The 14530-nt window shown below is 34.9% G+C and overlaps 2 protein-coding genes across 5 annotated transcripts; one reads left to right on the top strand and one right to left on the bottom strand.

Annotated features, from left to right (window-relative positions):
* Positions 1–170: 170 nt before the first annotated feature.
* Spel1 (DNA mismatch repair protein spel1) lies at positions 171–14477 on the bottom strand. 3 transcript variants are annotated; one of them, XM_071705576.1, is made up of 16 exons: positions 14233–14477; positions 14108–14157; positions 5155–5315; positions 4900–5023; positions 4288–4544; positions 3856–4023; positions 3546–3734; positions 2895–3289; positions 2566–2780; positions 1954–2271; positions 1633–1854; positions 1253–1485; positions 1084–1175; positions 782–1004; positions 613–705; positions 171–469 (listed from the first exon to the last, which is right to left on the bottom strand). In XM_071705576.1, the coding sequence occupies exons 4-16, from the start codon at positions 4910–4912 to the stop codon at positions 314–316; spliced, it is 2574 nt and encodes an 857-aa protein (XP_071561677.1). In that variant the 5' UTR covers positions 4913–5023; positions 5155–5315; positions 14108–14157; positions 14233–14477; the 3' UTR covers positions 171–313. The 3 variants fall into 3 exon arrangements, with proteins under 3 accessions (XP_071561677.1, XP_071561676.1, XP_071561675.1); XM_071705575.1 differs by lacking the exon at positions 5155–5315; XM_071705574.1 differs by lacking the exons at positions 5155–5315; positions 14108–14157; positions 14233–14477 and adding an exon at positions 7252–7413.
* Positions 7411–13837, top strand: LOC139772141 (uncharacterized). 2 transcript variants are annotated; one of them, XM_071705556.1, is made up of 3 exons: positions 7411–7524; positions 8456–12115; positions 12224–13837. In XM_071705556.1, exons 2-3 carry the CDS (start codon positions 8468–8470, stop codon positions 12896–12898), a joined length of 4323 nt encoding a protein of 1440 aa, XP_071561657.1. In that variant the 5' UTR covers positions 7411–7524; positions 8456–8467; the 3' UTR covers positions 12899–13837. The 2 variants fall into 2 exon arrangements, with proteins under 2 accessions (XP_071561657.1, XP_071561656.1); XM_071705555.1 differs by having other exon boundaries at positions 8456–13837.
* Positions 14478–14530: the final 53 nt, after the last annotated feature.

Genomic DNA, 14530 nt, shown 5'->3' with positions numbered 1-14530 from the left:
TTTGGCGTGTACTTATTTAATTTAGTTCGAAAATTAACCAACAAAGTTATGCAAAATGTAATCAAATCACCACCACTAATTATAATTCAAATCGGTATAATGATTATTTAATAATCAGTGATCATTAACAAACAAGAGAAATGATAATGGCAAACATTGAATGCAACGTATTTATACGAAATTATTTAATGAAAAATATCTACATCTCTTTTTCTTCGTTTGATTCAGTCAACAGTAAAGTATTTTTTAAAATAATACTGCTTGTTCGAGTCCCTCTTTTGTGTTCACAACGTGGTATACAATAATTCTCGATTTACGAAGCGGTCAGTAGCGCCTCAATGTAAGGATTCTTGTGGGAGAGAATATCTTCTTTTAACAACGACAGCTGACTTTCCAGGTCGGTGTTGGATAAAGACCGGTCCAAAGCTTTACACTTTGTGAGAAATTGCGAGATAAGGATTTCACCCTCCTGCAACAATATTAAATATTGTGAAACTGTTATATCTATATCATTGATATCAATGATAAATTATTAGTTGACGACAAATTATTATATAACAGTATCTATTATCTCATTTAATTAATTATTAGAATTATTAACAACAAAGGTACCTGAATAATCTTCCGTTTCTTCTGGGGCTCATCAGATCCAACAAAAGCTACGCCTCGATAGTCCTCGAGCTCTGCTTGCTTTCTTTTGGCGAACTAAACGAAAAGTCGTTCAATATATAAGGAATTTTATAATATTTTTTTAATACGTGCCCATAAATCAAATATATACCTCTATAACATCTGGTGGGAAATTAGCCATCTTAGCGACATGAAGACCAAAACTTTGATCACAAATCCCTGGTTTTATTTTATAAAGTAACGTCAATTTATTGTCTTCGACAAGAGCGGTAACATGTTGGTTTTTTACAGTAGGTATTTCTTCAGCTAACTTTGTAATCTCATGGAAGTGCGTAGCAAATAGGCAATACGATTTAATATCCCTCGCCAAATGCCTAAAAGAATATAAAATATAACAAAATGTTTTCAATATTACTTTTTTACATAATATAAATTATTGTGTTGTATACTTACTCTGCTATTGACCACGCTATACCACAACCCTCGTAGGTAGATGTACCTCTACCCAATTCGTCGATAATTACAAGAGAATTACATGTCGCTGTCTATAAGTGAAACTTAATATTAGATATATATACCATATTGTTATTATAATTTCTGAATGATCAATTACATAAATTACCTTCAAAATAGCAGCAGTTTCTATCATTTCCATCATGAAGGTCGACAATCCTTTTAGCTGGGAATCGTCAGCTCCCACTCTAGCCAATATGCAATCCAATAATGATATAGTTGCTTTATCACAAGGAACAAAACTACCAATATGAGCCATTAATGCAGTTACACCAACAGATCTGATATAAGTACTTTTACCTCCCATATTTGGGCCAGTAATAATGCAAAAGTGGCACTGATCTATAAAGAATTAAGCCAGGAATTTTTCATAATAAATGTAATTCAAAATATTGCAATTTTAGTTAGTTATTTTTCTAATTATATTATTCTATATTATTATTAATTATTATTAGCATTATTTCATAGATCCAGATCTTATATTCATACCTCTTTTAAAATTGATATCATTCGCAATATAGTCGACTCCTTGTTGCATTTCCAAACACGGATGTCTAACTTGAAGGAGATTCAATTCACCTTCTTCGCTCGGGACCATTTTGGGGCGCACGTATACCTTGTTAGCACTTACTGCTGCAGAAGCAAATGCAGTGAGAACATCTAGGCATGCCAGCACGCCACCGATGGTACGCACTGTTTCGCTATAGCCAGCTAGAAACATAACGTAATCAGAATAAGAATTATGATAGTTATATTAATATTACATTTTAATATTGGAGTAATTTTTTTAAACAAGAATTGACACCAAACCTGCAATTCCTACAATTTCTGTAATAACGTCTTTCTGCCTCTCCAAGTATTTATTCCTGGCATCTATAAAATCGTCGTTCAATTCGTTTAATTTATTGTTTCGGAATCTTACGCCAGCTTTATTAGAATCCAGAATAGTGTAATGTTTCTTGTTCCTAAGTATTTTCTCTTCCTTTAATGTGATACGAAAGTAATAGCCGAATTGTTGATTAGATTCTAGCTTTAACATTTTTCCTGTTTCTAAGCAAAGATCATTCGCTGCCTTATTGAGTTGTTGTTGAATGGTTTCTTCCGTTTCATCCATTGCATCTTTTAATGCTGTAATATTACAAAATTTTATATATATATATATATATATATATATATATAATTATATTTGCTTTATATTTATTTAAAATAGTGAAAATCGAATAGAAAGAAAATATAACATACAATTTGCACCAAAAGTCATGCATTTTTTCTTGTTAGATCTTTTCTTATTTGAGATTTATAAAATATAAATTTTAAAATCTAGATATAAATCTAGATATCTATAATTTAATGTATATCTTTTAGACATCCTATATATCTTTATAGAAACGTTAATAATGAGTCAGAATTTAAGATTGTTACTTTTCAGATCATCTGCAAATCCTGGATTGACCATAAAATCACCCTTTTCTGCAGCCTCTAAATCAATTGTCTGCTCTACCAGTTGTTGAAATTTATCCATATCCTCTATAAGTTCCTTCAGTGGATCTATTATCATTGTTTTCAAGGCTGTGATAGTTCCTTCTGATGAAAGCTGTTCCATTAATTTTGGTAAGTATGATACGCACAGGTAGATTCTGAGAAGTACATATAATCAGCATTAATATAATCCTTACTTACAATCTTTACTATCGATATACTTATTCTAATTGTGACGATAACTGTTACTTTCTACAATAGCGATAACTTACTTGTAACAATCTTGTAACGTCGACTTCTTCCTAGCCAGTTTCTTCGCGAGCTGTTGTAGATCCGGTATACGTTTTAAATAGTCATCACTAAGAACAGATCTTAGTTCGTTATTTGTTACTAATAGCTCAACGATATCATGCCGTTCCTTTATTAGAGATAGGTCTTTAAGAGGCTGTCGAACCCATTGCGCGATTAATCGGTGCCCTTGCGCGGTTCTGCATTTATCTAATAATGTTAAAACGCTGGCGACTGGATTTCCATGTAAATTGGGAATTGCATCAGTATGTGGTTCGATGTTGAGAGCTTTTATTGCCGCAGAATCCAATCTTATGTACCGCGACTGCTCGATTTGATTCAGTTTAAATTGATTCATATGGCCTTCGTCTGATGTTAACTGATAAACAATTATTGCATAAGAAACACATAACAATAAGAGGCATATAGGGTGTCATCTTTATCATAAATTTTAATGATGAACACATATGCAATGCTTTTAATTGTCAAATAATTCCTTATGTTGAGTTTTTTGTTATTTTTATTTTTATTATGAGAAATAAATTGTCGAATTCATTAATAAATTATCATCAAGAGATTTGATAAAGATGCTACGTCCTATATATTCTTGTAAATAAAACTATAAAAAAATTTACATCTAAATATTTAATAAGAGCAGATGTTGCAGACATAGCTAAGTTTAAGTTAACTTCAGGCAACGATTGCGCATTCTGTTTTTGTCCTTTCTTAAATTTTATTAACGTGTTCAGGTCATCAATAATTGAGTCACTGGCAAATTCATTTTTCTTTCTTAAAGTAACCATGACGTTACTTCTTTCCATCAGCTGGAAAAACAAATATGAAATTATAATGTTAGGTGTATCAAAATATTTTAGTAAAATGTATAAAACTCGTCATATATTAAAAAAAAAGCATAATATTTTATATTTTTGACGTTGTACATACTTGTTTGAGAGTTTGAAATTCATAACTGCCTTCTCCCTGAATTAACAAACATTCTTTTGGAGCAAGTGTTACAAGGAGCGACTCTAGATTTGAAAATGACTCGTTATCTTGAAATTCAGCAACTGATATTAAAGTTGAAACGACATCTACACAACTTAAGCCGACGACCTGCAAAATAATTTAGATATATATAATTTTGAATAAAAATGGTAACATATTTTACTCTACATAATTTCTTAAATATATTATATAATCACATATAATATGTATATAATTATAATATTTATATGTTAGAAAAAATTATAATTCTAATTAACGATAATATCAAATTGATTCTGTGAGATAAATTATATTAAAAATTAAAATATACGATATTAATGTACAATATTATTTTAGCAAAAGTATATATTTAATCATGCATGACGAACTCACTCTGGATTTTCCTTCTGTACCCAGTTTCACAGCTATTACGGATACACCCACAGCTATGTCATTATTGCCGAACAAGATATCTTCGAAATGAGATAGATTGCCGGGTGAACCTTTGTACTCCAAGATCCAGTTCTGATTTTTAGAGGAGCCTTGATTGACATAAACTTCAACTCTATATTGCTTCACTAACAACAAATCGCGCACAAACGTCTCGAAATGACTTTTATTGAGAATAACTCCTTCCGTTTTATGGGGCTCTGCAAAAACATTGATTTTGTTATTAACGTTTTGCGTTGCACTACGCTTAAACTTGGACACTTTTTAATTTAAGCTAAATAAAATATTGTGAAGCATCAAATACACATACGATACATTTATCGTGTTAATATGAGTATATATTAAAAGATACCGATTCTTTACAAATATACATAATTAAAACATGCATGAATTCCCCATACAAAATAAAGAGATTTGAGTACATCAAAACCAGGATATTTCAAACCAGGAACGAGAATATTCTAGTTGCTAAAATACATTCTTTTCAAACAAACTTAAGATATGGTCCTTTTATATCAGTATTTAAAAATTATTCAATGCGTAAATGATGTTTACCAGCTCCAATCATTTTACACACGGATGTTGTTTTAAATACTTCTTGTGCAGCAAAGAGAGCGTCGCTTCCATGTACCGTATAATAGTCTGATCTATTGAAAAACCGTATCGTGGTATCGAGTTTCTGAAATACAAATTATTACTTGTTGATTATCAAGTCAATAGTTTCCGTGAATTTCTCTTCTACGCGATGTGTAATCTCTATTGCGACATGCTGAATTATTTTACGATGCGTGATATTGCTGAAACACTCACTATGCTTTCATTAAATTATCTCCGACATTCGAAGAAATGCTTTAAACGATGCGTATGACGAATTGAGAGCAGATAATATGTCACTCGGTTATATATTGAATCTGACGCCTTATAAACTGTCATTTACATTTATCCTTGACTTCTTTGCGTGACGTTGCAAGCTTCCAGATACAAGCATATAATTTTTAAAATAATATTTCTCAATTGTAACTTCTAAAGTTATACATTTACATATATTTTCTAGATATATTATATATAATAATGATTATATATTCGTCAGTTTTATATACAAGAACACATCTTCACATTAATTTTTAAGAAATGTATATCGTATCATATAATGAATTAATATTCTTGTATCAAGAAGATCCCATTGAAAAGGATCCTATAATTATTTGATGATATTTAACACGATATTTTTGTTTGACTTTCATTTTCTACTACATGGTTTTCTAATTAGCCACATCACACGCGTGTTTGCATCTACTACAACTTAGATATTTTTTACAATTATTCGGGATTATACATTGTTTGCGAAGTACCGTCATACATATCATATTTCTGAGAAATTAAAAACCTTGCCAACGTATCTGTAGGTCAATGCCTATCGAGGGGTCAGAGTATCACAGGTCGCCACGGCTCCGCGATGTGTGCGATTTTATATGAGTTTGGAATTTAAAGAAACATTTTACTGGCGCCGTAAAATTTTGCAGATAAGCACTCCTGTTCGTACAATTTCTTTGCACCTTACAAACGAACAATATAAATAAATGTTCTTTCATCTTTGCTCAAAAGCATTGGCAATGTTCTGAGACTAAAAACGTTCTAAGTTGAGAGCTTTTAATATATAAAAATTGTATAAAATGTATTATAATAATAAAGTAATATATAAAAATTTTAATATAACTATTTTCACTATAAATTTTTTTTAACGAGTTCTCAATATAATAGATCATTGTACAACCATCAAATGAGAGAGATGAAGAAAAAAGGAAAAAGAGATATGACATTAATATTCATTGAATAGATAATATTTCATGAAAATAAACTAGCTTTTATTTAAATCATAATGAGAGAGCATACATGAATACATTTAAGTATTTCTCATATTTATATGTGTTAACTTGTCCATAGGGAATCCCAACAGTTTCAATGACACCAATATTGAGGTCACGAAGTGGTCCACATCGTGGAAATATCATTCATTCTTAGCATGATAAAAGAAGATCAGAGTTCATATTCTAGGAAGGTCAGTAATTTTTATAACAAAGTGGGCCATCGTTCTTTTGTTCTTTGTAATCTGTTTTCTGGATTTCTTTATTTAGAAAGAGCCCACCACCGTTGTATTCCGGTAGAATGCAAGCGCGAGAATACAAATGTTATTGGGAGAGCCACGGCCTTGACGTAACGACGACCTTGAAATTGCTCCTACTGAATGAAAGTGAGCCTGATCGTCGTTACAAATTCAGAATGACTTAACCGAATGACACATCAAATCGAATATGGAAAATCGCTTGTCGTGACTACCTGGAAGTCGTTGAGTTATGTCCGTTGCCGTACATATACGTACATATGTAAGCAGACAATGCATCATGTATTTATCTATGTGTAAGATATTGCGGTGTAACTTTAAGCTAACAGGATATGAGACTGATGGGAGATAATGGGAGATTAATGTGAGGTAATAATCTATTTTTTAAGTGCTATATTTAAACACGATCAATTTGCAATTATAAGTAAATAATTATTTTCATCCATTATTTCCTATTCTGATAAGAGATACATTTTTTTAAAACAGACCTGTTTTTTTTACGAAAAGATATATTTTCTACAGGATGCAATAAACCTTTCTATATGATTAATTTTAATGTATCAGTAAACAAGATTTATATAAGAATGTATAATTTAGTATCGTTTATTGTCACATAAAGAATGTTTTTTCTAAAATAAAAAACATTATAAAAGGAAACTGTTTAGCTTGAAAGAGCTCCAAAGAGCCAATATGATCCATGACTTCGATCCTAGGAGAAAGATTTATAGCAAGAGTACGACAAAAATAAATAACAAATTATAAAAATATATGTTTCTGACACTTACGTCAACGGTAGAACCCAATCTTATATTGCTGAGAATTATGCGCGATAAGACCGAGTCTGGACACTGTGATGGATAAGAAGGAAAGATCACTAATATGTGTAAGAGCGAAAAAGAATGCTCCGCGAGAATCATCGGCAAGAAGAAGGGGGGGGGAGAGAACATAAATGGATTTGCAGTAATCTTCTTCTGCTATATGTGAGCCTACAGTGTTAGTTAGAACATCTCTGCATTAAGAACTGAATTTATAAGTGTTTCTCGATCTTCCAGTATAAGGTAAATAAAATATGATATTGTTTTCCTAATAGCAGGTGTGAATTGAGTGTATAAATAAACGTCGTGTCTTGTCAGTGAACAAAATATCTTGCTATTGCTTGTGCTATAATAAAAGTGCCTCTTAATTTAACACAGATAATAAGACCACTGCATCGCTAGAAATATTTTATTTTATTTAACAAAATACGTTCCGCATATATTTTTCATACATTCATCAGAGAACAAACTATTCATCAGACTAAACCAAGTGGATTAAAAGTTTTGCGATCTTGCACTTTTAAATAAATATAGACAGTAAGTTATGTTATTTCATCTTTACAATATTAAAATAAGAGTTTTCATCGAGAAATATCGGTAATACATTTATATTATATATTATTTGATTTGTACATCTTATGTGTTATCTCCTATTTATCATCTATCGTGAAGGCTGACTTTGATGAACCTGTTTATATACGTTACATCACACATAACATTCGCGGAATAGCAAATCTGAGTTGATGTTGCCAAAACAAAAAATAAACTTGCGTTAAAATGGAAAATAAAGAATATTTTCTGCAAAGAATGTCAAAACATAAAAATATGTTTTTAAAACTCTCGTTTACGTAAAGTAGCGATTTTTCATCGATCATACAATATTATTTCATTTAATTTTGTAAAAACCTAATTCTATCTATTTGTGATTAAAAGATAAATAATTTTATATTACTTATCTGTGTTTCTAAAAATTGATTTATGAAGAATATTAATTATGTAACATATAAAAAATATTGAATTAGAAAAGATGTTTGAAAATATTGTCAAAAAGACACAATTCTCATCTTGTTTAAATATCTAGAAATGTATATTGTGTTTTGGATTTAAGGAAAGATACAAAAATATATATATATATTTTTTTTAAAGCACTTAAATACTTATTTTTATTTTATAGGGATCGGGGATAATGGCGATAGGAGGAATAATCGTTTTATCCGCATTAGTTGTACAAACATTATCAGCGCCAAGTGGCTGCATAGAAGCCTGCAACTTCCTCCAAACAGGCATTCACCAAACGTTGGGCAGTTATCCAGATCATGCAAATTTAGTTCAAGCAAGAACGAACCTAAATGATTACGATTACGCTAAACCAGGAAACTGGACTGAACATAATCAGTATAGCACAGACAGCGGGCATGGTAAGGTTCACGAAGAACGAGGACAATATGTCGGAGGGTCGAAAAAGGTGAGATATTACAAGAAGAATTTTACCTCATCCTACGGCAACGTGAACGGAGTGGACGCAGCGGAATTAGGCGAATTAGGCAGTCAACACAGGTATGACTCGATGCATGTGCCAAGCCAGGATATCGATTCCCAAAGCGCATACGGCCTAGGACAGACAGTCACGAAGGAGACCGGATACAACAGAGTGCACAGCCAACAGACACAATCACTGAGAGGATCGACAACGAGAACCGATAGCCAGAGTCAGAGGCTAGAAGATTTTGGGGAATACGGCGGATATTCGCAGGTGAATCAACACGTTCCCGTCATTAACACTCAAACGGTCGACACACAGCACCATGTTCAAACAGCTCCCAGTAATTGGAGCAAAGTAGACTCGTACAGAACCGACGGAGGTCGCGGACAGGTCTTCGAGGAGGAAGGTCAATACGTAACCGGGCCTAAGAAAGTTCGCTATTACAAGAAAAACTACACCTCCAGCTACAGCTCCGGCGTTCCTCAAAGCAACATTGGCTCAGCGACCTTGAACGAATTACACAGCGAATTGCAAAGAAACTTGCAGAACAATCTTGATAGCTTAAGAAGGGATTTTCATCAGGCCTCTAGCACTGGACACACCGCCGCCACCACGCACGTAGGTTCGACGGTGGACTTGACTCAGGAAGCAGTCGGTTTCCATGATTTGCAAACCGCCGAGAGCGATGGTTACAGACAACATGCGGGCTACCAGGGCATCCCGTCCACCGGAAGTGTGCATCATTACACTGATCAGCAGAGAGAAACACTCACCGATACGAGGCAGCTGCCGCACACATATCCTACCGCGGCTGCAGATACGTATGGCACGGGAAGCCATCGAACTTATCAAAGCCACGAGACCCACATGTCCCGGGTACATCCTGTCCCTCAATCGAGTCACTTGTCTCCCGGTTACGTGCAGGTTCCTACAAGCGGTTACCACACCAACTACCATAGTGCGCACTCGAGTGGACATCATCTGGACGAAACCCATCGTGCAGAGGTCTTGGGCGCGCATCAGTCCAGCGTGCTTCAGAATCAGCTGCTAACCGAAAACTCCCAGCGCGTGTACAACCCGCATTCAAGTCACGTCACTTATCCCAGCAGACATGGCGAGACTAGGCACTACGAGGAGCAATGGAGATCCTCCAGTCACACCGGGGGCAGCCTAGCTCCCGAGCGAACCACTGGGGACCATTCCGCGCACGATGTCGGTCACACGGAAAGAGCGCATTACGATCGAGACGCGTATAATGAACACCGCGGACGTTATCATAACGCCCAGGGATACGAGTCCCGCGCACATACTGGTGCACATACTGGTGCACATACTGGCGCACATACTGGCGCACATACTGGCGCACATACTGGCGCACATACTGGCAGCAGTTATGATTCCGCGTACAGAACGAGTGCGGGACAACTCGTCACCGGATCGCTGGACTTGGGGCATGCAGCGCACGGTGCCGATTGCACTGAGGAGACTCATCAGCAATATCAACACGAAACCAGATACCACAGAAAGTACAAACGAGAGGCTCATCACGGTAACGTGCAGCAACACCGAGCAATTGACGGAGACTTTACGCAGCAAAATCAGGAGTTTGATCAAAATTCACAACAGTTGGAAGACTTGACACAGCAGACGCAAGACTCTGATGATTTCACGCAACAAACGAGTGGTAAGCTTGAACTCGGCCAGCAAACCATTGATAATCATCACTTGGACGATTTAACACAGCAAAGCGAACAGTTCACGCAGCAGACGGAGGGTCAGCTTGAATTTGGCCAGCAAACTGTCGGTAATCCGCACTCGGAGGACTTAACGCAGCAAACGGAAGGTCAGCTTGAATTTGGCCAACAAACTGTCGATAATCCGCAACCAGAGGACTTAACGCAACAGAGTGAACAGTTTACACAACAGACACAAGGACCTGATGATCTCACGCAACAAACGAGTGGCAAACTTGAATTTGGTCACCAAACCATTGATAATCATCCTTTGGACGATTTAACACAGCAGATGGAGGGTCAGCTTGAATTTGGCCAGCAAATTGTTGGTAATCCGCACTTAGAAGATTTAACGCAACAGACATCCGACGATTTCACGCAACAAACGAGTGGTAAACTTGAATATGGCCAGCAAACCATTGATAATCAGCATTTAAAGGATTTAATGCAGCAGACACAAGGATCGAACGATTTCACACAACAGACGAGTGGTAAACTTGATTTTGGACAGCAAACTGATGACAATCCACAATTGGAGCAATTCGCACAGCGAACAGCAAGATCGGATAGGTTAACGCAACAAACTGAACTAGGTAAACATGAATTTGGACAGCATGTTGTTGATAATAAACATTTAGATGATTTAACACAACAGAGCGAACAGTTTTCACAGCAGACAGAAGGTCAACTTGAATTTGGACAGCAAGTTGTTGGTAATCAGCATCTAGAAGACTCGACACGGCAAAATGAACAATTTGCACAGCAGACAGTAGGATCGGACGATTTTACGCAACAATCTGTTGGTAAACTGGAATTTGGTCAACAAATGCAATCGATAGATAAATCTGCCAAGCCAAAAAGTCAACGTCTGGAAGAATTCAATGAGCAAAGTGAAGATTTCACTCAACAGACGGGAAGATTTGATGATTTTACGCAACAAACAATGGGACATTTAGAATTTGGACAACTACAACAACCGCACAGACTCGGTAAACCAAAAGTCGGCAACCATCATTTGGAAGACTTCACTCAGCAGAATGAAGACATAACTCAACAGACTGGAGGATCCGATGATTTCTCGCAACAAACAGCAGAACATTTGGAGTATGGGCAACAAAGAGAACAGCAAAAACCTAGCTGGCCGGGACATAATAATCAACATTTAGAACATTATTCTCAACAAAATAAGTGGGATATAGATAATCTTTCACAACAGTCGCAATATCCATCCTATAACAGAAATGACAAACAATCCGAATGGCAATTAGAACAAATGTCACAAAAAACGAATTTTGATCAAGATTTTACTCAACAAACTGATCAAGATCAATTAGCACCTGTAAAACCAGCACCAAAGCCAAGACCAAGACCGCGATATCAGAAACATGATTCCATTCCAACACATACAGATGAAACAGATACAATTGTTGATGACTTTTTTAAACCGGTCGAGGTAAGCCCGGAGGCTGATATAGGTGATTCCCACGGAAGAATTATCGAATCTGGCAGTCGCGCATATCCTGGATCCAATCATGATACATCGAAAGTTTTATATTCGACTCAAGGAAGCAGCAGCGTATTCGACAACCAAAAGGAAAATATGGATCGCTTAAATTGGGTACATAAATCAAATGACGCTACAGTAGGCTTGCAATGGCATTATACTTATCATCCAAGTGACTTGACTAACGTTGAAGGCTCACATGACAATTTTTATCCTCGTCAGAATATCGACCCGATGTCGCAGCAAACAGAAGATATACAACAACAGTCCAAACCATTTGACTTTAACCAGCAAAACAAGGATACGTTAGAAGATAATCAAAATTCGTACATTTCTCAATCATCGCAACGTGACAGATATAATCAGCAGTCGGGATCGTTTCAGCAAGTTGAAACGCCCCGCTTCGACAATCAATTTAATCAAGGTTCTGACGAAATCCCATCAGGATCAAGAGTAATTCCATTGCAACGCGACGAAAATTCCCGACTGACTTCAGAACAAGAGAAACGATCGACGCCGACTACAGGGCAAACCGGTACAGGGGAAGATAAAATAGAGTCACGAATCTTGCAAGCGTATGGCGGAGGGCCATATGATGCATCACGTAGCGATGATTTCTATAGCAGAATTAGGCCAAATCCCAGCGCTACCTTGCCACCCATGGCTGGTGAGGATCCGTGGGATATCAGAGAAATACCAAGGGTACCAGTGATACCTCGGGCATGGTCCACAGTACGCAACACACCAGAAATTGTAACTACAACCGAAGTGGCGGACATTACAACGCAGGCAATAGACACTACGACAACCCAGGCATCCTTCTGGAACAGAGTTGGTCATAAAATAACCAGCACGTACGACAAGGCTAAGGAAAAAGCTAAGGAGATTTTCGGCTAGATGCCATATCCTACTTATTTAAGAATTACTTATTTAAGCACGGCAAAATTTCTTTCGCAGTTTCTGAGTCGAGACATATTGAATTGTTACATTTATTTATGAATAATATATGTATATTTGCAGTTACCAATAAAATCAAGACGAATCAGGAATGAACCACATAAACACGTATATCATGAGGGTATAATTTCAATTAATATTCTGAATATTAGTATTACAAAACATTACTATTGTAAAACTAGGACAATTTTCGTATTTTATATAAATAAAAATGTATTTCATTTTCTAACAGAAGTGTCATGTCTATTTTCGTGTATAAACGTAGAAAAAGTTTTACTATACTTATACGTTTTCTTTATAAATGTTCATTTACATTTAACATCTATTGTTTCCATAAAATATTGTCATTTCATTAATAACTTAAAAATGAAAACAAAAATAGAGTCTACTGGAACTGAATGTAATTACTTCTGTTTTGCTTCTTAATTTTTATTCTTAATAAAAAATATCATTAATAGAACAGACAAAACTGTCAAGAGAACATTCCTTAATAGAATATTTTATGTAATCCAGAAGAATCAGCTCTTTTCAGAAGACTATTTCAGGATACTTAAAATATATTTAATATAAATTCTGATAATCATCTTTCTCTTCTTTATTTACTATAAAATATCTATTTTATTTCTTTCATCTATTATAAGTTATCAAATTAATTTGAAAAAGTGATGTTTAGATCTATATTTATGTATCAAATATGTTCATTTCTTTGATGTAAACATTGTAAACCAAAACATTCATATATAAGAAAAAAATTGCAAGCATTTCTTTAGGAATTTGGAAAAATTACTTTGTCACTGTAATACTTAATCATTTACTAGATGCTTCATATGACAGTTGTATTAATAATATAATAATATAAATAATTTTACTTTAGAGTTATTACAATTGCTGTAATTTCCCTTCAAATATACATTCGATGTGATTCATCAACAATATAAAAGAAAATACAATGCCAACTGTAGCACTTTTCTACAAAACAAAAAATTATTAAAAATGTATTAATAAAAAACATAAAAATACATCGTTGTCGTAAGGATAATCGTTAACATTAGAGGAATAATTAATGCATAAATAATTATTTAAAAATTAAGAATTTTAACAATTGTATTTGTGTGCGGGTGCAGTGTAAACAATAATTTGCTTACTCACCTCTGGAAGACTTTTAAAAAATCTAACAAAACTCTGCTGCGTAGGAGGATCTGAAATAAATAATTATATTAAGACAACGTAAGTGTCTTATAAGAATGTAGTAAAATAAAACGACTTATATGTACCCATGCTGAACTGTTGGTTAGGTTGCACTGCCATGTTTGTGATAAAATAGAACACAACACGAGCACTCTAAATGAGATGCAGAGAGAACTGTTAAAGGTTCACTAGTGAAAATTTATGAAATTGGAAAATTTTGCTTTGCACACCCTCGACCACCGTTATCCAAACAAATTTAAATGATGGTTAAACAATCTCGATTGCCGCCAATGCCGCCGAGAGAGAAGCCTAACCTGAAAATAGTGAGAATACTTGAGAGAGTGAACTGGAGTGAACATGCCCGCATTTGTCAGATCTATTTTC

Source organism: Temnothorax nylanderi, unplaced genomic scaffold (assembly GCF_030848795.1).
Source record: "Temnothorax nylanderi isolate EJ_2023f unplaced genomic scaffold, tnyl_v1.0 TNYL_tig0047_pilon, whole genome shotgun sequence".
In the NCBI taxonomy this organism is placed as follows: Eukaryota; Metazoa; Arthropoda; class Insecta; order Hymenoptera; family Formicidae; genus Temnothorax; species Temnothorax nylanderi.
The sequence above is the reverse complement of the archived record's forward strand: the minus strand, read 5'-3'. Positions and strand labels throughout refer to the sequence as shown.